At 39.4% G+C, this 24,869-nt stretch overlaps 1 protein-coding gene across 1 annotated transcript; it reads right to left on the reverse strand.

Annotated features, from left to right (window-relative positions):
* Positions 1 to 3,204: 3,204 nt before the first annotated feature.
* Positions 3,205 to 23,969, reverse strand: OC90 (otoconin 90). The gene is made up of 15 exons (XM_032183317.1): positions 23,927 to 23,969; positions 23,222 to 23,223; positions 19,585 to 19,654; positions 19,313 to 19,372; positions 18,886 to 19,060; positions 13,468 to 13,580; positions 11,980 to 12,108; positions 10,504 to 10,545; positions 9,895 to 9,951; positions 8,557 to 8,607; positions 6,006 to 6,155; positions 5,528 to 5,626; positions 4,669 to 4,843; positions 3,977 to 4,083; positions 3,205 to 3,515 (listed from the first exon to the last, which is right to left on the reverse strand). The coding sequence occupies exons 1-15, from the start codon at positions 23,967 to 23,969 to the stop codon at positions 3,205 to 3,207; spliced, it is 1,584 nt and encodes a 527-aa protein (XP_032039208.1).
* Positions 23,970 to 24,869: the final 900 nt, after the last annotated feature.

Here is a 24,869-nt window from a genome sequence, read left to right on the forward strand (position 1 = left end):
AAAGTCCTACAGCATTGTTAAACTACTACTTATACTTACTTTTGAACTATTACTACTGCAAAAACCACCGAAATTTGAGAAAGTAATAATTAAAAAATCATTTCCCTATGACAAATAAGCTCCAAGAAAAGTCATGCTTTTTCAGGGCTGTCTCTCTGAGGTATTGTGATGTCCGTTTCAAGGAATGATGCAAGAGTTTTTGAAGATCTGTATTCTCCCCACAGGTACCATTTTTCAAACCATGATGCCGTCTAGTAGGTTTGAGTTTCTGTTTGTTACCTTCTGTTTTTGTAGCCTTCTCTTATTTACAAGAAGAATTTACTTTCCTGTTGTTATTTTACTTTGAGGAAGTTGGGACCTTCTCTTGTTCACGTAAGATATATCTTAGATATAGACAGGATTATATATATATTTTTTTAAAATTTGTTCCTCTGTTCTTCATTTTTGCAATCATTAAAATTTGGAATATATTTACAAAATGTTAATAGGGTAGGCATGTTCTTTCTATTTGTCATTATGGCTTATTGTGGATCTCAGAACCTTCTATTAAGATGCATGGTCAAGGTTTTCTCTTGCTCAGGTCAGTGAGAGCAGGATTTTGATGCTTGATACCTCAAAAAAAAAATCCAGGGAAAAAACATTAACTACACGTGGAAGGTTCTGAATTCTTTGTTGTTGGTGGTGGTGGTTTATTTTTTTGTTAATTTGTTTGTTTTTAAATCATATCTAAAGAGAAAATGTAGAGGTAAAGGAGAGATTCTGTCACTGTACCACATCAGACCAGTCAAGGGGAAAAAAGTCTCAGCCCCATTTAACACTCCGCAGCTGTAACACAAAACCAAGACTTGTAATGGGCTACCTTCTGGGTTTTGGAGGAGTTCCTAATCTAAGCAAAAAGAGATTTTTGCCTTTGTATGAAAGACTTAACTAATTCGTTCTTCCTAATTTTAATAACATTGTGTTGGAGATGTCCAGTACACCTGAATAGTATTGTCTTTCAAATTTTCCAAAGAAGTTTGAAAGTCTTCCTAAATTATTTCAAATTTTTCATAAAATCAATTTCCTAAGTCTTTGTTTCTGTAGCAGGTTACGGACAAAGACTATATGCTTAAAAATAAGTAAATTGGTATCTAATTAAGTAAATAATCTTTTTAAATGAGCACATAATAATTAGTTGTTTGCTTTGTGGATGCAATTTAGTTTTGGGAAAGTATGTCCCAAATCTTTTAAAACTGTAGTGTAAAGTTACAGTGAGAATGAGGGAAGAAAAAACCTATGATAGATTTCTCCCTCATTTTGTTCCATTTATTTATTTTTATTTTTGGAGCTGATCTCTGAGAATGAATATAGCTAATCATAGCTAGACTTACTCTTTATCAACAAAATTTTTATGGTAGCAATTATAGAACAATTTGAAAGTTATTTTTTCCTGAAATGAGATACTGGAAAAAAACTCCCACAGCAGTTAATTACAACATCACCTAAATAACAGCATATTTATAATGTAATCTTTGTTACTTGATTGATTCAAATGATCCATCTCTATCTCTGAAATTTAAAAAAATGACATATTTCAGTGAATAAATGCTTGTGTTGATTGTAGAACCATGAATGTAATCCTAGTTTCTAATAATTAGCTGTAAGGGATTTTTTATTTTTTTATTTTTTCTCTTAAGTGTGTATTTTAAATGCAGGCTTCAAAGCAGCAGCACTTTTTTCATCAATCAGAGAAATGAGACTGTGATTTTATAAAGTAGCGATGCACTTAATTCGCTTGTTTAAAGGCCAATTTTTCCCGTTTCAGGTAATTAGCCATCTGACCTTTTAATTATCATTTTTACTTCTAAATGCTCTGAAACACAAAAATAGTTTTCCATCAGTATGATAAAAGGCTGATAACTCAGAAGTTCTGATTCTGGATTGAGTAAATGTATCAGCTTGGTGCAAATTTCATACTCAGCACTGCACAAAAATGAATGAGCACTGATCTAATCCTTTCCAGTTTTTAATGCAGGAAAAATACTGAAATCATGACTAACCAGAGGTCTGTAGTGTTGACTACTTGCTCAAGAGCATTCAGTTGCATTTTCACCTGTTATCATAGTGCTGACTTGTAAAAGGAGACCAAAATGATGTGGTCAATTAAGTACTTAATGGTAGGGAGGAACATGGGCAGCATTTCTATCTCCAGCATTGGGTTACAGTCATTAATCTGTAATGAATACTTTTATTACAAAATTAGACTTCTTAAAGCAGGACTATAGACAAGAGCCTTAGACTTTTCAGAACAACTGAATCACCAGGCAGTTTGTAGGAACTGGTTTTGTTTGAAGAAATGTTAGTGGTCATCTTTTGTTCTGGGGGAAGGTTATAGAGAGAGGGAAATTTGGAAAGCTTTTAATGTTTATTAAAACATGAAGTTGCTTCCTGATTAGCATTTTCATATTTCTTTTCAGTCAATAATAAAAGCCTACTTTTGTTAAGAAAATTGAAGTGTGAAAATTGTTAGAAGCCTTCCTAGTTCCAAGGCAAAATTGAGACAGGTACGACTAGCTTTTTTATTCTAATTTTTGTTGGTCTTTTTTTACTCTAGTTTTGCATTAGATACTATACACTAGTTTCAGTTGTTCCCAGAAAGTAGAACCTTTAACATCCTGAAATCTCTCAAAACTGGAGATAACTATGCACAGTACCCAGGGCTGGGGCACAGAATATACCTTTTATTGCTGTGATCTAGCAGACCAGCAGAAACTCTGGGGTGAAAATTTCAGTTAGGGAAGAAGCAATACATTTTAATGTGATTACCTTAGATTCCTGCTTTGCTTGCTAAAGGAAGAATGCAAAAGGAGTTGGAGTAGTTGCAAATTGATTTAATTAAAAATCTGAAATATTTAGCCACCATCAGTAAGATCCAGTCTGAGCCAACTACACAGTTAACAAAAATCAGAGCTTTGATTGGAAATCAAATAAAGTGATGCAGAATGCCATCAAACAGTTATTTAAGGTAACAGCTGCTCTACATAGATGGACCATAGTGATGACTTCACTATGGAAAGGAGAATACATCTTAGCTTTAAAAACCTAGCCTATGATTATGCCATTAGCATGCTGGAAAATGTAAAACTGCGTGCAGAGTGTTAAGAAAGAGTAAGGGCTGGCTGTGAAATTCCCTGTGCCATTTCTCAAGCAAGTGGCTGTGCTCGGTTATCTGCCTTCGTGTTGCCCAGTCCTGGGCTCTCCAAAAGGATGCCCCGTGTCTCTCTTTGCTCTCCTGAATGTGCTCCACAGGGGACCTTCCTCCTCGCTGCTCTCCTCAGAGCTGGAAATCCCAGCACCCGTTTCTGTGCCGATTGGAGGCCTTTCGTAAGGGCCACTTTGGCATGAGACTTTCTCCTCTTGGCACGCTTGCCCTTGTGGAAACTTAAGGCTTTCATTGAAGAAGGCAGAAGCCATGCACTCAGCTGCCGTCTTGTCACAAGCACATAGGAGTTTCTCACACAGGCTCCAACCAATACCTGAAAGAGAAAATTCAAAATTAATATTCAAAAGCAGTTACAATTAGTCAACGTGTAATTTGTCACAGGTAGATGAGCTTTGAAATAAAATTTTCAAATTCACTTTTAATCATCTAAATATGCCCGACAGTGAGGTCGGAGCAGCTGAAGCTGTGACTGGCTTTTGCTGAATTTGTGAATGTAAAGACACTGACAGGTGTCCTTTGTCTTCAGTCAAAAAATACGAATGCAATTCTCTCATCTTTCTCATCTCATCACATCTTGCACAGTGATGTAGTAGCCTTTACCTCAACTAGGAAAAATACTTCAGCTTTGGAGTAAACATTGATGAAATGTTGTGAGCCATTTTATTTTGTCTTCCTACTCAGAGCTAGCACATCACAGGTATGGTGGTACTCAGTCTGTAATACTTTGATACACTGTCATCAGAAAACAACAAACATCCTCTAACCCAAACTTACATTTTGGCATGTGATCAAAACATACAACTTCAGATCTTGAGGTTCTTTCTGTATGGCATCCAAGTTTCTTAACTTGTTCCATACAACAGTGATGAGAGAAGCAGCACCTAAAATAAAAAATAGGTATAACTGGACAATATTTCATTTTCCTGCATCAATCACAGTGCATTCCTAATTACTTTATCTATTTATTTTCAATGACCATTAAAACTAAGAAATTACAGTTTCCATATCATGGAAAAAAATTTCCATGAAGAAGAAAATAATAACATCTGCATTTTACAACCACCTTCCTAATTCATTTGGTATAAAGTGCTTAAAGGTGTTGTAGTTTTGTTTGATAGTTTAATTTCAAGATTTAAAATAGAAATTGCAACTGTGTCCTAATGCTCCATTAGCATGGTCTTGAAGTGTTCAAATGCTGTTGGCTGAATGAAAACTGCAAGATGACCAGAGCCTTCACTAGCCTTGATCTAGCCTACTTTATCATGTGTGGGTAGTTTTATTTGTGTGCAAGTTTAGGAAAATTTTGTGTGCTGTACACTATACTTAGACCCCATGTGGCTCCCAACTATTATGACTTTCACCTAAGGAGAAGGTTAATTTGTAAATTAACTGATGGCAAAAGGCACACTGATCTTCATTGGTCCGTAATGCCCAAAGCTAACTGCAGGTTAGAGAAGAGCCCACACCTGTCCAGGGCATCAGTAGGATAACCTCTGCCTTCTTGTCCACAGTAGCAACCGTAAGACTCAAATTCCTCTGGGCACCGCTCAGTTAAACAGAACAGCATTTCTCCTAGCTGCGGCAGCTCCCTCTTCACTCTTCCATTTCCTCTGTCTTGCAGAAAGGTTAATCGTTCGCATACTGTAAAGCAAGAAGATGTTATTTCACATACCATGTTTTCAAAAGTTGGGGGCTCTCTTCTGAAGATAAAAGTATTTGGGGAACCATCAATTATTTTAATTTATTTTTATTTTCATTTTTTAAGACAATGTAATATTATTTCAAAATCAGTGCTTCAATCCACGACCTTTTATAATACCACTGAGCAAGTCAGCAAGAGAAACGGGGGGAAATATTTAATGGAAAGAGGGATTCCCTACACAGATATAAAATACAAGTCAAAATGGGTTGCAATGAGAGTAGTTTGCAACCCTTTGTAATCTTTCATATTTAAGTATTACTTCCAGAACATTCAAGCCCAGCTGAGAGAAATAAGAATTCAGTAGCTTCTCTCTTAGCTAATTCAGAAAACTAATGACTCTATATCACTCCACAGTAATAGCTGGGCAGTGACTAAGTTGTGCTGAAAGAAACAACAAATTTTGTCCTAACCTTTCAAATTTTTATCTGAAATATCATCCATGTAGCATTAAGAGTATATTCAAACAAAGATGTGCACAATTCCTTCATGGTACATGTCCATATGCATGTGTCTGACTGGCTTAGAATAGCTATAATCTTTATGGGTAATACAATCCTACTTTTTAAAATAAAGGTACATTTTTCATTAGATGTAACTTAAAAAAAAAAAAAATCTTAATTTACCTTTTCCTTCAGGTCCATTGGGTTCCCTGTCAGATGGTGCCAGGTCCAGAGCTACCCCAGTGGAAGCTGTGCCCTGGACACCTCTTGCAGGGCTTGTTTCTGGAGATTACACATGCACAGGTTAGACATATAAAGATTAGACTTGCAAATCTAGAATAAACTTCTACAAGTAATGTGACCAGAAGTGCATGTTCTAAGCCATAATCAATTAGTATTCTTCCAACATTTGCTTAATTAATAGACTGAAGACTATTGATGGTTAATAAATTTTTCCTGGTCACTGTTAGAGAGTGAACTGCCCCTTTCAGTGTTGAATACCCTGTGTCCTTCTTTCCCTGTTGAACACCCTGTATCCTTTGTAACCTAACCAGCTTTAGGGAGGAAATTATGAGTCGGTGAGAAATGCTGGTTCTTCAGGAAGCTCTGAACAGAACGGTGTAAATTATGTTGGTGCAGATGCAGTGCAGCCTGTACTTGCCTTTTCCTTTCACCCGTGTAGATGTGCCTGCAGGAATATTCTCAGTAGGGACAATTTTGACTTCCACCGAGTTAACATCTGCTGGGGAGGAGGCTGGGGAGGTGGTTCTTACTCCCACAGGGACTACAGGTTCTGAAAATCTGTCCTTTCCTGAATAAGCAGAAAGAGAAAAGCAGAAGCATGGAGCAACTCAGATTTCCATTTCAGATAGCAGGTCAGGGTAATATCCTGGGGCAGGTTTGCTGTGAACTGATGGTCATAGAGAAAAAAATAATCAAGATGAAGATTAGAAAAGCAAAGAGTATCCACACTGATCACTTCTTCACATATCTTGCCTTTCAGAAAAAAGTTGTGCTTGTTAAATATGACCAATGTAACTGCTAGACTGGGCAGGAAGAGATTGGTTGGTTAAGAGATTGGTTACTTTTTAGTTAGTTAAGTTTGTTATTATTTTTATTATTATTATTATTGTATTTGTGGTTTTGTAAATTTTATATGTTGCATACTGAGGTAAAGAACTATGCCAGTTATTAGGAAAAAAAAAATGGGTTGCTGATTAGTCAGCCGTACTGAGAGAAGAAGTGCAAGTGAGATAACATGAGATGCCATTTCTGAGTAAGCAGCCTAAAAAAACATACAGTGTCAGTTCATACAAGGGTACCAAAACTAACAGCATTATTAGTGAAGGTAGAAAATGATTTGACTGATGCAGAGCTGTGCAAATGCAGGATTTACTGCATTGTAACTGTAAGGAAATATTAAGGGGAAAATACTTCGAGGTTAAATAGCAGAATAATTTTAGGGAGGTTCTTTATCCTAGAAGTTACATTGGTCTTTATTTTTAGATTATTTTAAGCTGTAGCATTGACCAGGAATGTTTTGTTGAATTGGGGTGTTATTTATCTTTTTTTCTTCTTCTTTTTAAAATTTCACTATTAATATAAGCTAATTTGTAAATGAAAAATCTATTTTCAAATAGAAATCAAGTTGTTTCATTTTTTTTTTCTAAATGTTAATACAAAGAACATGTTATTTCACATACAAAATAGTTCATTTTCAAAGTGACTATGTGTATGGTTTCCACAATTTGAAAGCCCTTCCTTTTATGTACCCCAGCTTAACTAATTAATTGAATTCAACTCAAATTCATTAATTTTATCCCTCTGAAGTTCTGTTTTTAGTACACATTGAAAATAACCTGTCTGAGGATCAGAGAATGGAAAAAAAAGGGTGAAAATACCGCTAAGAACACAGGGAAGCCCATGAAAGGATGCAGGAAGGGATCAATAGCAACATGCTGGTCCTAATGGCTCAGCAAGGTGCTCATTTCGTGATGCTTTGTTTGACAGTGATGTATTAAAATGAAAGTGATTCCTGCTAAATGTAGATAATATAACCAGAATTTGGGCTATTCTGCACTTTGCCAAGAACAGATATTACAGATAACCTTCTAGTAGCCATGCAGACCTCCAACACAAGACATGCATATTCAGATATGTTCAAGCTCAGTGATTCTGAGCAGCACTCAGTACAGCAATGCCATTTTTCTGGTCTAGGAAGGAGGACATGGGTGTTATCCAGAGAGTGCAATCTGAGTCAGAGAGTGCAATCCAAGTCAAAAAGCATCTCCTTCTTTCCCGCCATATTCAATGTCATTTGACATTTTCTGGTGTATTTACTTCTTTCTGAATGATCATTTCCACGTAAATGGGCCATTGAAAACCTCCAAGACATGGTTCTCCACTTACTTTTAGCTGTAGCTAATGGCGTGAGTGTGCTTGTAGCAATAATAATAACTGTAAAAGGTGTAAAAGCTGTTAGACCTGGAAAGAGTTCCATGAAATTCTATGTATTAAAGGAGGAGGTAAAATCAAAATGAACCCTTCAGGCAGCAAATGCTATGAATGTAATTTAAAGGATCAACCATTGTATCAGAAAATATATTACATGAAGAGGTTTTGCAAGTACTTGCATGAGGAGTGCAAGCAAGTGGCTGGAGGCAATGAACAGCAAATACTTCTCAGTGTGATTTTACTGACTGTGTTTCTGCCACCTGACCCCAATCTAAATTTTCTTCTCCAGCAGCCCTGTCCTCACCATGTGTAATTTTGAACTGTGATGCTTCAGGTAAAGTATTGCTATGCCAGTCAAAGGAAAAGAACAGCTCAGAGGCACTGACCTTTCAGCAAGGGGACAGGAGGAGCAGGAGCAGTACCTCTGGGGTTCTTTATGATAACTAGACAAAAAGCAGAGGCATCGTGGTAGTGGGATGATACCTGCTGCATCTCTGCAGTGTGTTTTCTGAGTGATTTTTAGTGAGAATGTTATATACTTTAACCAAATATCATTATTAACCTTTCTTTATAAAGAGGGTAACTAGGAGAAACAAAGTAGTTTGCTCAAGAATGTTCAGGTCAGCAGAAGAACTAGAGGTATTATCCAGAAATCCTGAGGTGCCCATGACAACAATAAAGCCTAATAAACCAAAACCTGTTATCACCTGGAGCCAGGAGTGCCCAATTTATCAACAAAAGTATAAGCAGACTCTTACCTTCCACAATGAAAGTCCCCAGGACCATCTCCTTGGGCTCAAAAGAAACCACTGTTGAGGACAGAAAATGTAAACTCAGAGAAGTTGCCAGCACAGACTTATGAAAAATCAAGCTGATGAGAAGAGATTTTTCAGCAGAGAAGGAAAGATCCCCAGCATTTCATTTATGGAGATTTGCCTGGTCTTGTCTGCAGTACATTGATCGTTACAGACAAAGTGATACTCATAAAATAAGCTCATTGTACCTTTGAATAATGTGCTTTCAAAGAAGCAACATAAATATGAATGAAACAGAAAATTCCTTATTAAATCCATCTGACAGACTACACTGGAGAGAATTAAGTGTAAAATCCCATTGTTGTGCACAGAACAGATGCATGCTCCTTGTGAACACCTTGTGTTTGACTGCATTGAAAATCAAAAATGGATGGGCAGCTACAAACCCAAATCCTTCCTTAACCTCTGATTTATTTGTTTACCTCATATGCTGATTTTTATATACCAGCTTATTTTTGATAAATTATAAACAGAGCTACCAGGTAATCAAAAAAAATAATAATATTAATCTCTGCATCTTTTGTGCGTGTGTGTTTTAGGATGTTGTGATATAAGGAAGTAGGTCTTTGCCTTTGAATGCATTTCTGCAGAGTATTTAGCTTTGGCTTAATATGGTTCACACAGCAATGTTGAAGCTCCCATGGTTTAAAATGGGGACACAAGTAGTTAAATGGAAATGGTTCTCCAAATATTTCCTTTGCAGTCTGACTAGATATGTTATCTGTGTTATAAGTTTAGCTTTCTAAAATTTCTATTACAGGCTTTTATCCCTGGGCAATATATCGAGCTTTATGATGAACTATACCAGTTCAGAGAGCACGAGTAATTGGTTTGGGGGAAGATTGGTACAGATGTGCAAATACTGCGCATAGCTACTGTTTCATTTTGTATGATTAAACTCTTTTTCAAGACAAGGAGTATGCAACTGGCTGTGGGTGCAGAAGTTGGCAGCCACGCAGCACAGCACTGCCAGGCAGCCTCCCTGCTGCAACGTCTCTTCCCAGGGTATAAAGGTCTGTTCTGATGAAAGCAGGTTTTGCCACAGAGTTCTCAGTCTCAGCCCTTGGGAAACTTCGTGTAAACACCAGTTAAGCACGTTGAGCACACAAACTGAAAAATTGCACCTTCTCATTCAGTCCTGAATTGGATCACCAAAACATTGTGTCTACTTTTATATCCAATCATCTAGAAGGGCTGTAAGAAAACAATCAGCCTGTTCTGTTTTGTTCTTCCAGCTTTTGGAAGCTGAAAGCAGTGCTTCTTGCACTGTTAGTTGCAAACCTTCTTCTACAGATGCTGTTGCAGCCAGTGTTTTGTCAGTCCTGTGATGAGGGAGCTCTGCAAAAATAAAAGTATTCTTACTGCAAAGAGAATTGTGGCTTAGGATGCCTGTTAGACAGGAACTTGGTGTAACATGGTCAGAGTCAGCAGAATGAAACTTATTTCCAAATATTATTATGATTGTACTTTTCATAGGGCTATATTTATAACACAAATACAACAGGTATTAATCGAATTATTGTTAAAGTAACTATTAAAATACTTCCTTACTATCTATTGACTGCTGATAACAAATCCTACTCAAAGAAGTACATTACAATTAGAAAAAGCCCTCAGTCTCTATCACAGTTTTAATCTAAACAAGAAAACCGATCAGCAGAGAGCATTCTTTACATTCTCATTTCAGCAAATGCTTAAATATGTGTCCTGTTGTGAAGATATGAAGATAAGAATTAAATATTTATACATGAAAAATGTTTTAATCCAGGCACTTGGCTAAGAATCTTACTGAAGCATGGCTTCCTAAATACTCGATTTATTTTTCTCAATGTATACATTCATCTTGATTTAATATATTCCAGTCATAGAGTTAAAGAGGTGGGGACGTACCCTCCATGTGAAGTGTTGTCAGCTCTCTCTTGCTAGTTGTTTCTGAAAAGGAGAAAGCTCTTAGAGACTAAAGTGAAAGAAAGGGCTTTGTCAACATTTTATCTCAATAGTACAACAAAACAGGAGTTCACTGGATTTATTCCTATTAAAGTAAAGGTTTAGGCAAATATATCCCTATCTCATTCAAATTTTCTCTGTAATAAAGAATCAATATTTTCCTGGAAGTTTTGTCCTTTATTTTTTATTATTATTATTTTATTTTTTTTACAAAGCCTGAGCTGGACAGAACAGACACAGAAAGATAATAATATGAGCAAACACTAAATAAAAATGTTTCATTCAAAGGATTTATTTTTTCCAGTAAGAATTAAAATCAGGAGCCTAAAATTAGTGGAGATATTCAGTGAAATAAACTGTCATCTGTCTTTATCAGCAAGAGTAGCATGATTTTCCTGTTAACACTTGACAATTTCTCTTTTATTTGTAACATGTTGGAGCTGCCATATTTTATATTAGAGTCATCTGATCCCAGTGAAAGATTACTGGCTTACACAAAGCAATTTTCTGGCATCAATGCAAACTTTGCTGTGGCATTTTCTTCTCCCTTGACTTCTTCACTCAGGGATGCACACATGCAGAGCCCTAAACACGTATAGCTGTCCTTAACGTTGACAAATATAAGCAAAGGGATGAGAAAAACTAGCAGAGCTTTTTCATATCTGTCTCAGCTTGGGTGTCTGAAGGTCCTCCCCCAACCATGCTCTGGTTGCAAACCATATGAATTAAGTTTTTAATCCAGCTCTGTTCCCACAGGCTGGGTATTCAGTCTTACCAGGTTGTAATTTCAGCTACAGAGCACAGGTCAGTGTATGACAATGGAGATAAATATCCCCTTCACCTTTATAGGGGATTTTTCCTTCCATAATGGAAAACAAGTAACAGAGCAGACTGGGTCTATTTTTTTCCCTTATAGTTACTTTTTGCATGCTTTAAGGGGAGATCTAGCTAGCAATACTGTCAGTTTCACATTCCTGCTGGTGACCTCAGCAGGTTGCTATAACCCTAAGTAGTACCCAATAGCCAGATTGGCAAAAAAATAAATAAATGCTCATGTCTAATTGGACTTTCCCTTTTGCGGTTGTGTTCCTTGCCTCTTGTCCTGTCCCTGTGCACCTCCAAAATGAGTTTAATCTCCTTCACCTCTGCACACTTCCACTTGGTAGTGGAGGAGAGCAATAAGACGCCCCTGAGCCTTCTCCTCTTCCATCAGATTCTCCAGCCCCCTTCTGGCTCTGTAACCTCTTCTGGCCTTGCTCCAGTATGGCAATTAGCCTTCTTTTTCTCTTCTTACATTAATTTGAGTAGCAGTAAATGGAAAGGGCACATGAAATGGAGAACAGGACAGACCGCCAGATTTAGTGCAGGAAACCACCCAGCTACTGCTTCCTTCGCCTTCGGTCAGATCCTGATTGTTACCTGTAACCAGAGCTGGACAGAGGGAGACATCCAGCCCATTCAAGGAAGAGTTAATATGGGTGCTCGCAAAGCACTCAATGGCATCTTTGTCGCATGTGCAGAGGAACTGTTCACAGGGATCCCCAGTTTCTGGAAACAAAACAACAATCCAAACAAGGTGCTATTGATATATCTTTTCCCTCCACCTGTTTTTCCTCCCTGTAAGGCTTGTGTCCATATTCATTAGCGCATACCTATTTATACTGTGATTCTTCACATTAAACACGTTCACGTTCTGTAGTTTGGTTTTGAAACACGGCTTTGTGTAGCCTGCACAGCTGGCACAGAGCACTGGAGCAGCTCCTACTACAGAGCAGCAAGGAGCACAGAGCAGGGCTTTGCTGCGTCTAATTTTTCCATGGAAAACTTAAGCCAGCTGATACTGAGTTTGACATTTCACAGACTTCATTAAAATAGTCTGCCTAACCCCAGGACTTCACAGTCCTCAGGCGAAGTCTTTCATATAAAATGTGTTTTGCTCCTTATAAAGGCTATGAAAGAGTTTCCTGAAAAATACTGTTTTCCTACTTCAAAGCCTTCTACCTTTCAGAGCTTCAGAAAACATTGATCTTTCAGACAGTTCTCACATCTTTCACATTTTCGACAGGGACTATTCATTTAGTCACTTTCTTTTTTCTTCCTTTTTTTTTTTTTTTTTTTTTTTTTTTTTTTTTTTAAGTTTGAACAAAATGTTTTCTGATTATTAAGCATAGAAAGAGCTAGAAGAAACACTACTGATGTTTAAATGTGCTTGGGTATTTATAGACTGGTTCAGAAAACAAAAATGGTTTTAATTTGGAACAAGAAGTGTAAATTGGATCAGATCATTATTTAAACAAGCTGTGAAGATCTTGGTTTTGTGATTCTGCTCTTTGCTGGTAACCTCAAATCCTGTTCTAGAATATAGTCTTTCCTGAGTGCTAATACTAGGTGAAAAACTATATTAAAATGATTAGGGACACTCTACACTCACTGAGATTTTCCTAGTAATGCATGGAGTAGCTCCTTTCACAACAGTGCGGTCTCTGCCCTTGCTGTTTATGCTGTTGTGCCTGAGGAGTGTATGTGACCCTGTGGACAAAACTTCATAAGGAGCACTGCTTTTCAGGTCATTCCTCAGTATCATCTCCGTTCCCGATGTGTGGAGATATCTCAAGCAATGCTCCATGGTCCTGCAATGGAGACTGGAAACCTCATTAGGAGGCTGCCTGTTAGAGGAGTCCTGATAAATTTCTGGCTGCTGGACCTCAGCTCTTCTGTTTATCTGGGCTTTGATACCTCCTTGTATTCCTATCGCCATTCTCCCCTGAGCAGAACACTTAATCCCTCAAGAATCCACAGAGATGTTTTCTGCTTAATTTATATGTGGTTTTTGGTAGATGGACCAGAGTGAGCTTCTCAGCCACAGTGCGACTCTAGTATCATGCTTTTGTGACAAGTTAACCTTACCACAGGTCAGGTTTTCAGTAGAGCAGCTGACATCTGTAGAAATTTTTGATGGGTCCCACGTGCACTCCATCTCCATTGCTTCCTCGTAGCATTTGCGGTGCTGGAAACAGCATCTTAAAGAGAGAAACAACACAAAGTTCAATCAATTTATTTTCCTTCCCATTCAAGATCAGCCTGCAAGATCAGCAATGGTCCCTAGGAAAAAGAAAGGCTGAGTACTGCTTTTCCCCAAATCAGTCTGGTGGGATTACAAATACAAAACTCAGTGGTGGGAGCAGGTCTGCAGGCTGTGGGACACTACGCTTGCATTTCACTACTGCTACAGTACTTGAGGTCCCACAAAGACACTAGAAGCAGTTTCAGTAACAAATCCAATGCCAATGCCCAAATATCTGCTCACAGCACACTGCCAGACAGAGCCCCACAGCTTGGCTCTGGAGGTCCTGTCTCCAGCTCTGGCACAAAGTTTCTCACTGCGGATTTGGAGAACTACGCAGGACCCAGCACTCAGAGGTAAAGGTCTCTGCAGTGCCTTGTGAATCACTGTGTCTCATTGGGGCTATTTAAATGGGTGGGGTGTTATCCTCTCTTTCTTGTTCTTTCTCCTCAATGCAACAATTAGAATTAAAATAAACCACTTAACCATGAGAAGGGGCCTCAATGTGTTTCTTACAGCATAGTGAAGCAGCTTTCTCCTACCACTATACTACACAGGCAGCTAGAAACCTCACCTTGTCCTACACAACTGCTGTCAGGCAAACCCCAAATACCTGCATGGCCACTTTAGCCGTGAGTAGCAATGAAAGTTCAAACAAAACAAGATCCTCATCAGTTCTCTCTTCACTTCTCAGAAATATAGGTAGTAACCACTCTTTGGGAGGGTGTCTTGAACCAAGAGACCATATCTGTGCCAGTGGCAAAAGAATCATCAGTCTACATTTGCTGCAAACTGCAGTGGGGTTGCCATGCAGCTAGGGAAACCTCACTGAGGGACTGCTAACATCTCTGTGCTCTTTTTGTACTGGTGCTGCTCTGCATTGAAATAGAGCTGAGTGAAGCAAAAGCCCAGGTGCTCAGCTCTTCAGGTATCAAAAGTTTCTCCACAGCTGAGACGCAGGCCTGTAAGGAAGAGGAGAGACTTTCTTCGTACTGCCGGAGTTGTTTAGCCGCTTCACCCACTGTGGGTTCCTCATCCTCTTTCCAGGCCATTATTGCCAATGAGCTGGCATATGATGATGGTGCACTCCGTACAAACTTCCGCCACATGGGTCGTGTACACTTGACTTCATCTGGATCTGTGGATGTTTGTTTGAGGTCTGGATCCTCATAAATCACTTCCCGTACGGCTAATTCCCTCAGGTACTGGATTCCCTTCTCCATAGTGGTCCACTTGCCTGGTAGACATAAAATATCTTCCTTGAAGGGATACCTTTCCCTCACAGCTGAGAGGAGACGCCTCCAGAGGCTGGTGGGTCGTGCTCCATCTGCAATTGCTTTGTCAATGCCGGCGTCTCGAGCAAGGGATCCCAGCCGCTTGGCTTCCCTGCCGTCTAATTCCACACAATTGGCTCCAGAGTCCCAGCACCGGAGCAGCCAGGTGACAAGCTGCTCACCTATACAGCGACCAAAATCTTTTCGCACATCTCGTAGCTCGCGCTCGTTTAGGCTTCGGGTAGTTACTGTTGCTCTTTCGGCATCCTCATCTTCCTCCTCCTGAATCCTTGACGGCCCAGCGTCGTCATCATCTTCGTCATCTCTATACTTAGTTTTGGCAGAAGCCTTACCTGGATTGGCAGAAGACTCTCTGCGTTCTAAACGACTTGAATTTCTATACCATATTTTCACCTTCTCTACAGGGGCAGCTTGCACTGCTACTGCTCGTTTCTCTGACTTTGTTACAGGGTCTGCCACAGGGGTTGGAATGCCCTCTGCAGGGTCAACTTGCACTGCTACAGCTCGTTTCTCTGACACGGCCACAGGAGCTGGAGCGGCTACAGGAGCTGGAGCAGTTGCAGGAACCGGGACTGGAGTAGCGGCCGGAGCTGGAGCTGGAGCAGTTGCAGGAGCTGGGACTGGAGCAGCAGTAGGAGCTGGAGCTGGAGCGGCTTCAGGAGCTGGAGCTGGAGCGGCTTCAGGAGCTGGAGCTGGAGCAGTTGCAGGAACTGGGACTGGAGTAGCGGCCGGAGCTGGAACTGGAGCGACTGCAGGAACTGGGACTGGAGCAGCTGCAGGAGCTGGAGCTGGAGCAGCTTCAGGAGCTGGGACTGGAGCAGTTGCAGGAGCTGGAGCTGGAGCGGCTGCAGGAGTTGGGACTGGAGCGGCTGCAGGAGCTGGGACTGGAGCGGCTGCAGGAGCTGGGACTGGAGCGGCTGCAGGAGCTGGGACTGGAGCGGCTGCAGGAGCTGGGACTGGAGCGGCTGCAGGAGCTGGGACTGGAGCGGCTGCAGGAGCTGGGACTGGAGCGGCTGCAGGAGCTGGGACTGGAGCGGCTGCAGGAGCTGGGACTGGAGCGGCTGCAGGAGCTGGGACTGGAGCGGCTGCAGGAGCTGGGACTGGAGCGGCTGCAGGAGCTGGGACTGGAGCGGCTGCAGGAGCTGGGACTGGAGCGGCTGCAGGAGCTGGGACTGGAGCGGCTGCAGGAGCTGGGACTGGAGCGGCTGCAGGAGCTGGGACTGGAGCGGCTGCAGGAGCTGGGACTGGAGCGGCTGCAGGAGCTGGGACTGGAGCGGCTGCAGGAGCTGGGACTGGAGCGGCTGCAGAATCCACCGTAGGGGTCACAGTGGCCGTTGGATCTGTCACAGGGTTTGGAGTGGCCGCAGGGTCTGTCACTAAGTTGACAGCAGTATCAATGGCAGCTCGATAGGCATGAGCCAGGCCCCAGCACGTTACAATGATTTGTGTTACTTTGGAACTGCCAGAATCATTACACCTTTTTTTCAAGCATTCTGCCAGTTTTTGAGGATTTTGCCATTGTTCAGGGGTGAATTTCCAACACACTGGGGGTGCCAACTGCTCTAGATGCCTGCCCATATCCACCCATACTCCCTGCCACCCACAACTATACTGCCTCCGGGCAGATCTCCGGATGAGCTTCATAAGTAGTTGTTTAACTTTAAGCAGAATCTGAAGTGCATTCATGAGGCAGAACAACAAGACTATGGTATTCTGAGTATTCCAGAAATATTCAATATCTTGGAGAGCTATTGTGACAAGCTCAGGGGATAAGAGGGTGGTGAAGGAGGAAGGCAGAGTGACCCAGGAGGATACAGGGGTGGTGAAGGAGAAAGGGAGAGTAAGCAAGTAAGGAAAAATATCCTCCCCTTTCCCCTCCACAGATTGACTCTCTAATGGAGAAAAACAATAGGTATAATTGCTAATAGTTCCCAAGATGCTGTTTCCAAAGTACAGAGTCCACGATGTTACTGAGTATAAATACCAAGTTAGAGTCATGACCAGATATCTTATCGTCTCATAAGCCATTGCTATAACACTTAGTACCATAATGGTCTGAAACCAGGGCCCGGAGAGGAGAAACAACACTACAGAGAGCAAATACGGAAAATAATGTACTATAATACTCAATTTGGAAAACAGGCGCAGCAGAGTTGTGATTAAAGCAATCAGCATCATGACAAGTGACTATTAAGCAGGTCTAATCCTTACACCAATTTTAGTTTAACACACTCTGATCAGATCTGCCGTTATCTCAACCTTTCGGGCCCCACGTTGGGCGCCAAAAAGACTGTCGTGGTTTAACCCGACCGGCAGCTAAACACCACGCAGCCGTTCGCTCACCCTCCCCCCTCCCTCTCTGGGACGGGGGAGAGAAATGGAAAGTGAAGCCCGTGAGTTGAGATAAAGACAGTTTAATAAGACAGGAAAAAAAAATAACAAAATAATAATAACAACAATAATAATGATGATACAATGGTGATAATACGAAAGTAATAATAGTATGTACAAACAAGTGATGCACAATGCAATTGCTCACCACCCGCTGACCGATGCCCAGCCTAACCCCGAGCAGTCCGGCCCCCTCCCCCCGGCTAGCCACCCCTATATATTGTTTAGCATGACGTCAGATGGTATGGAATACCCCTTTGGCTAGTTTGGGTCACCTGTCCTGGGTCTGTCCCCTCCCAGCTCTTACTGCACCCCCCAGCCTGCCCGTTGGCAGGACAGAGCAAAGGCTGAGATGTCCTTGGCTTAGTATAAGCACTGCTCTGCAACAATTAAAGCATCGGGGTGTTATCAGCACTCTTCTCATTCTAAGCCAAAACATAGCATTCCACCAGCTACTAGGAAGAAAATTAATTCTGTGCTAACTGAAACCAGGACACAATCCATTGAGTTGCCTCGAGCTCTCATTTCAGAATGTCATTGTGTTTATTTATTTATTTATTTATTTTTAATAGCAGGGTTAGATCTGCATTTTCCCAGCCATCCCATGCTGGAAAGTGGATGGACTAATTTCCATCTAGCTATAGGCAATAGCCATTGGTGTCTTCACTCAGGAAATTATTTTATTGCATTGCTGTAAATGCCTTTTTTTTTTTTTTTTTTCTCTCTATTTAGACGTAGATGTATCTCAATTTTCTTTTAATTTATTTTCCTAACTCCTGCTGGTAAAAGTGTATAGCCATTTGATTTTCTTGGCTGTTTTTCCTGATGTTACGTTTTATTTCTCACTAGCCCAGCCAGCGTCTGGAGCAGTATATCTTCAAAGCACAAACTGGGGTTTGGATGGTTTTGTTACTAGTGCATGGTACCTGGAAGAGCTTTTGAGCTACATTGCTCTTCTCTGTGCCCAGATGCTTCAGTGTCTCATACCTTTGGCATAGACAATCAGGGCAAGATTTACTTAACCTCTTATCTGCCACTTGAAGTCACCCTTAGCTGTAACCTGGTTCTGTTGATGCTTTATATCCCCCAGATGCTAATATTTCCATTAAAGTCTACGTGTGCTTACGCTGCTGATGTATTATCCTGTTCCCAATAGCAGCACTTTAGTAAGGCTGTAAACCCACTGAGAAGCTCAGATTCACATAATCCCACTTGTCTTATTAACAGACCCTCCGAGTTTTGGCACCACAGTGTGATTTCAGGGTGAGACAGAATTCCCCAGCACAAAGAAACAAATGATGTTTTGTTCATAAAGATATGCTCAGAATTTAGAGACACGTGGGTAAGGGATACCAAGAAGTTGGGTTTGATGCTTACTCTATTGCAGGAGTAGCCATTCTTCACCACCAGTTTAAACCAGCTGTGCCACTAGGCTTACACTGGTGAAATTATATGCAGGTGTGGGAGGCTGTTTTTATTTCTAGGAAGTGTGCCTCCACATTGAAGTGTAGTGAAGTCCTTAAATCATATAGGCAAGTGTTATGCTTCAGGACATCTGACATGCATTAGACTTACTCATCAGCTTCATCCACGGGGAGCCCTTCCATCTCAAACCGGCAAGAGCAGCCGTAGTCTTCAAAATCCCTGGGACAAAAGCCACTAACACACTTCATTTTGTTCACGAAGTTGAGCAGGGCAGGAAAGTTAGTGAAGATGGACTGTAGCCAGGTGAAGTGAGAACCCAGGCAGTCTGGAAAGAGAGCAGCCATAAATGCCTGATGCACAGAGGTGAGCCAGGCCTGGGACACACCTGGGTGGTGGGAGCATGAAGCAGAGCCTAAACAGTGCACTAAATGGGGGCATCAAACAGTGCTTGATATTCATCAGTTTTCAGTATTATTATAGTCAGCGGAGAGATCTGCAGCCTCAAAAATCCTCATCACTTTTCACTATATATAAAAACAAACTCCACAGCTGAAGTACAACTGGAACACATACTTACCAAAAAATAATGCAACACTTTCCACATTTTGAAAGACTCCATTCAGTAATGTGGCATTGTCTAAATGAAAAAAAAAATGTATATATTTTTAAAAAGTAGGTGACAAGAATGGCCCCCAGAGCACCCCTGGCCTTGCTTCTGTTGTCAAAACACTTTGAGATAAGAGTTACTATCCATTTGCTAACTGCATGCTACCCTGCAATATTCTGGGGCACGAGTTATTCCCCACTGCAGTGCAATACTATAGAAAACAAAGCTTAAAACATTCTTACTCAAGATTCTTTCAGGTGTGTTAAGAAGCTCTGGCAGAAATATCGGTGGCTCCAATTCTTGGCCACCTACCTCGGCAAACAAATTTGAGAAGAAAAAAGATTTTAAAATTGAAAACACAATAACATACTTCATTATGACACATACACCACATGCATTTTGAATATCTTCCCTACACCAACAAGCTGATATAGCAAAACAATGAAACACTTTCTTAGCTCCATGTATACCCTGGGGAGTCCAGAAGCAAACCTGTAAATCACATTGGCTTCAACTTAAAAATCAGCCTCTGTTAAACTGTGGTAGTGCTAGTGAGGATGTGCTGAACCTCACTTTCCTGTGCTCTTTTGAACAATAACACCTGCTGGAAATCATTATTATAATTGTATAAAACTGCTTTAGTTGCCCAACTACTTGCATTGTTTCAGATGTTTCTACTTTGTAACCCTGTGCTCTTCAGCTGTTGGAAGTCAAGAGGTTTGCACAGACACCTCCACAGCTGTGTTTGCTGCATGCCTCTAGAAATCTTCCAGCAGAGATGGGAGCTGTGACTCCAGTGCTTGAGTTCAGGGGAAGCACTCAAAGCCTGGTGGATGGAGCTTGGGTGGAATCAGTCCTTGGTTATGGAGAGAAGCAGCAGCTGATTTGCCTTCTCTGTAGCATTAACTGCATCTCCCAGGCAATTACTCTATAGATAGCGAGACAGCTTTTGTATTAGACATATTAAGTGCTTCTCCACATGATGTTTCACTTTGCTGTTTCACCAAGATGCATAAGGGTTTACTGTCTAGATACATCTCCAACTATTTCAAGCCTTTGCTCTTCATTTAGCTAATAGGTCAGGTCAACAATTTTTCCCACCAAGATGATGTTTGCTAAATGATACAAACGTAGAAAAGACAGACCTTCTCATGTAAAAGTGGAAGCTTCTCAGATTGATTTTGTGGAGAACTTATTGCCTACAGTTTCTTCATATTAAGTCAATATATATATATATATATATATTTTTTTTTTTCACATTTGAAGATGCCACAGTATATTTTCTGCATTTTTTTTTTTATAATACCTTGAATTAGGATAAAATATAATACTCTTTCTTGCCTGTCCCACATATTGTCCTTGTTCTTACTTTCTGTACATTTTTAGGAGAGAATGTGTTACTTTGAATTGATTTAAACTTAACGTTATTATTATTATATTATTATTATTATTAACAGATGAAAACTCAAGGGTATTTATTGGCTCGAGTATCTAAAGACTGAATAAAAAAAAATGATTTTAAAATCATGGCATAGGTTATCTCTCAGAATAACTGGCATTAGTAACTCTGTCCATTTTTTCTGTGAAAGATTCTGCGAAAGAGCTGACAGTTACTTTGTTATTCTGTTGTATTTTCCTGCAATAAATATAGGTGTAAGAGAATGAAGAGGAAAATGAGTAATTTTTTATTTTATTTTTATTTTTTAGATAATCCTTGACTTGAAGTTTAGCAAAGGATTAAGATTTTTTATTTTTATTATTTTTTAAGACTATATAAATGGATCTTCTCAGGAATCTCAAGTTCACTACAACTTGTGGAGTGATCAAGATGTCCTCAGACATTGTCAGTATACCTCCAGCACTACATTTGTCAAGTTTGGTGGCAGAATAGGAAGACATTTTTCCTTTTATGTTATTGTTTTCCTGAAAGCCTTAACCCCAATTAAAAGCTTTTAGATGAACAGCACACAACCAGAAACATCCCTCATTGCAACAGGATGGAGAGGAAGAGACTGCTTTCCACAGACCAGAAAAAGCCTCTCAATAAAGGCTGGTATTACAGTACTGGAACAAGTCTATTGAATGCTTGACAGCCACAAGAAAATCAGACTCGAGCAAAATAATGATGTGCCTACCAAGAGAAATAGCATTTAGTGCTATAGATACGTGTACACATTAAGCCATGCTTGCTAAAGAAAAGCTGCCACTTATTTTGGGGTTTAAAACCTGTATTTCTTCTACAATCACAAACATCCTTGCCCAAAGCCATGGTCTGTCAAATGTATGTAGAGCCAGGTTTTGAAACACTGTCTATCTCCATAGCTCGAACTCATTGTTGATATGTAGCCATTGATCATCTAGGCCTTTCAGCAAAGTTTTGGAAAGCATGAAAACTCCATAGACTTGAAAAGAGACAGTGAAGAGGATTAATAAAGGCACATTACAGAGCTGCTGGAAGATGTCATTCTTCCAGCATCCTCCATTTGCATGTAATTCTTCTCAGCAAACTTAATTTGCACACACCAAATTAACTCATGTGTCTCTGACATTCCCCTTGAGAAAAATTCCTACCACAGGGTCAGCTGCTTGGTAAACTTTTAGTTTTTCTAATCCTTTTGTTACTAAGAATGGTATTTCTGATTGTCAGTGAGTCAAGATCAATGAATCACTGTTTGCTAACAAGATTGTTTAATTTTGTTTAATTTTTGGGGTAGGGACAATGAGAAAATACCTTCTGCATTAATCATGCTCTTTTCTTCTTTTTCTATCATGTCTTTTGGGGCTCATGTTCCCATCTTGTTCCTTGTATAGTCAGTGAAAGATTGCAGTACAGAAATAAATCTTTTAAATCACAGAACACCCTGGGGAGGTCAGCTTCTCTCACCTTTCTGTACAACCTGCTAAATGACTTGGCACATGTCCTGAAAAGACTTGTGTGATACATCAGCCCTTGGGCTTTCCAGTTGTATGCATTAGCCACAGAGTTTTGTTCATCATTCAGATGCATGTAAAAATAGATTCTGGACTGTCTGTGATGTTGATACCCTGACAATGCTTTTCACAAGTGTTATACAAACAAAGCCCGTAGAAAAATAAATAAATAAATAAATAAATAATATCAGTGTGCCTCCAGTTGTTCTTGCAGTCATATTTAATTAAAATGTCAAAATATAGGGCATGGATGCATTCATTATAATACTTGGGGAGCAGAAATTGATTGTGCTAGGAAAAATAAGGGTGCAGCAAACCCAACCTATATAATTTATTCAAGGTAAATCACATTAGCTCCTCACAAAGATACCAATTCATGTATAGATATTTGTTTCAATCTCAACATAGAGATTTGTAGAATGGATCCCACATAAGTATAAATCAAGAACCCTTTCCAAACCCACAAATGGTCTAGGGTAACAATTCAAAGCTTTGTGCTTAGACTGTGCTTAGCTGGATGAAACATCTAATAACGGTGGCACAGTTTTTTGAGGCTTTGAGCAAAAATGTCTTTCAAACACAGTCAGGAAAATTTCTGGGTGCCCAGATATTTCTGAGTGAAATAGATATTCACTATAGACTTACATAGATATTCAGACTAGATATTATCAATATATGTAGTCACATTTACATCTGGAGACTAAAATCCCTTCTTTGAGACTAAATATCCCTTCTTTCTTCTTATTTATTTACTTTTATTATTTTTTCTCCTGTAAAAAAAACGGTGCTTGCATTTTGGCATTCCCTATCTTTGTAGTGGGAAAATGCTGAAACTGTTATTGATTTCTATTCATACAGTAGGAGTCTTAAGACTTGTTTTCAATAACATAATTTCTCCATGCATTTTGTGTTAGAACAGTTTCTTTACTGTGTTGTAATGCATGTGACACCTTAGAAGAAAGGCAATGAGAGAAGGTGAGGTAGGTCACTGTGGAATTTTGTGTGTGCGAAGGTGCTGGGCTTTCTTTTCACTTTAGAAGTAACCCCACAGAACAACCAGAAATGGTGTTAGACCTTCTATGAACCCTTTTCTTCACCTGCACACTGCTAATTATAGTGACATTCCCACACAAATGCAGGGATTGCAGAAATTTGAAATGTTTTCTCATTTCCATCCCTTTCACTGGATCACTTAGAAGCTCATTCACTTCATGACAGCAAAATCTGAAGAGTTATATGAAGAAAGATAAAATTAAATTAAATTAAAAAATCAAAGTAAAATTTCAAGGAGGAGCTTTAGCTGAGCATGAGTAATATTTCAGGACCCACTTAATTTTTATTTTTTTCAGTCTAAAGGACGTAGATCATGACCAAATGCTAGCAGAAGGGAAGTTGCAATTTTTTGTTTAAATATTTTAACCCTACTAAACTTTTCTTGCTTTACAACAAGTTCTGAGAAAAAAAAAAAAAAAAAAAAAACATTTTACAGCTACTCCATAATTACACTTATTTCAGTGCGTTTGAATGTTGAACAACAAGGTTTGAAGGGGTAGAAGGTGTGTTTCTAGAGTTCTATTTCTATGTGCACATAATTAAAACAGTATTTAGGAATAAATGCCAAGTAATCATAAAGAGTGAATGGTGACTTACCACTGTGCAACACCATTGACATAGACACCAGAAGAATTGCAATCATTTTTGGTTTAATCCAAAGATAAGAAAAAAATCACACAGAAGACTGATGTGCCTGATGAGTTAAATAAAATATTAGGCAGAATGTTATTTCTTGAATCTGAGAGTAGGAAGACATTAAATTAGAAAATTATTCTTTTATAATCTGGACATATTTCTGCTTGATGCAATATGTTTTTTATCCTTATCATAGGAAGTGTATATATTGCAGCAAAGATTAGTCTTACGTATGCTCCACATTTTATCAACACTCTTAATAAACCTGAATAACAATATCTATTTGGGTATTGATATAAGATAGTCAGCAGGCTCCTCAAAAGTTCCATGGACAGAGCAAGTCCATAGAGCAAAAAAATGGTGTGCTTGAAGTATCTTTTGTTTTTCAAACAGTTTTCATACCTTACTTGATCTAACAGAATGTTCAAACAGTTCTTATAAATGAACAAAAATTCTGGAATTGATTCTACTGAACCCAGTTAATTTGTACTCCCACATATTAGTTTGTTTCACGTCATGAAAATCACTCCCACTTTGTAGTCACACATTTGCTCTGATCTGTGTTGAGACTGATGGAATGCATCATATATTTTACTAATCACAAATTCTATATTGCTTAAAGATCTTCAAAATTTGGGTATGCTTGTCCTTTTAGAAATGTAAGTAAGGAATTCTTCTGAAGCCAAAAGCTTTGCACCAGTATTCATTAAATGACAGAAAATTGGTTTTGAACTACACTTATAGTTCATCCCAAAATTAGAATAATTTTCTAAGTCGGGCATGGAGTTTTTTTATAACCAAATAAATGAACAATTATTTATCAGTTTTCAAATATGTACCTACAGTTGATTTCTGGTTTGTCAAGTATAAAGTCAAATATTGCATTCATTTTTATTTAAAAATCTTG

Source organism: Aythya fuligula, chromosome 2 (assembly GCF_009819795.1).
Source record: "Aythya fuligula isolate bAytFul2 chromosome 2, bAytFul2.pri, whole genome shotgun sequence".
Taxonomy (NCBI): Eukaryota; Metazoa; Chordata; class Aves; order Anseriformes; family Anatidae; genus Aythya; species Aythya fuligula.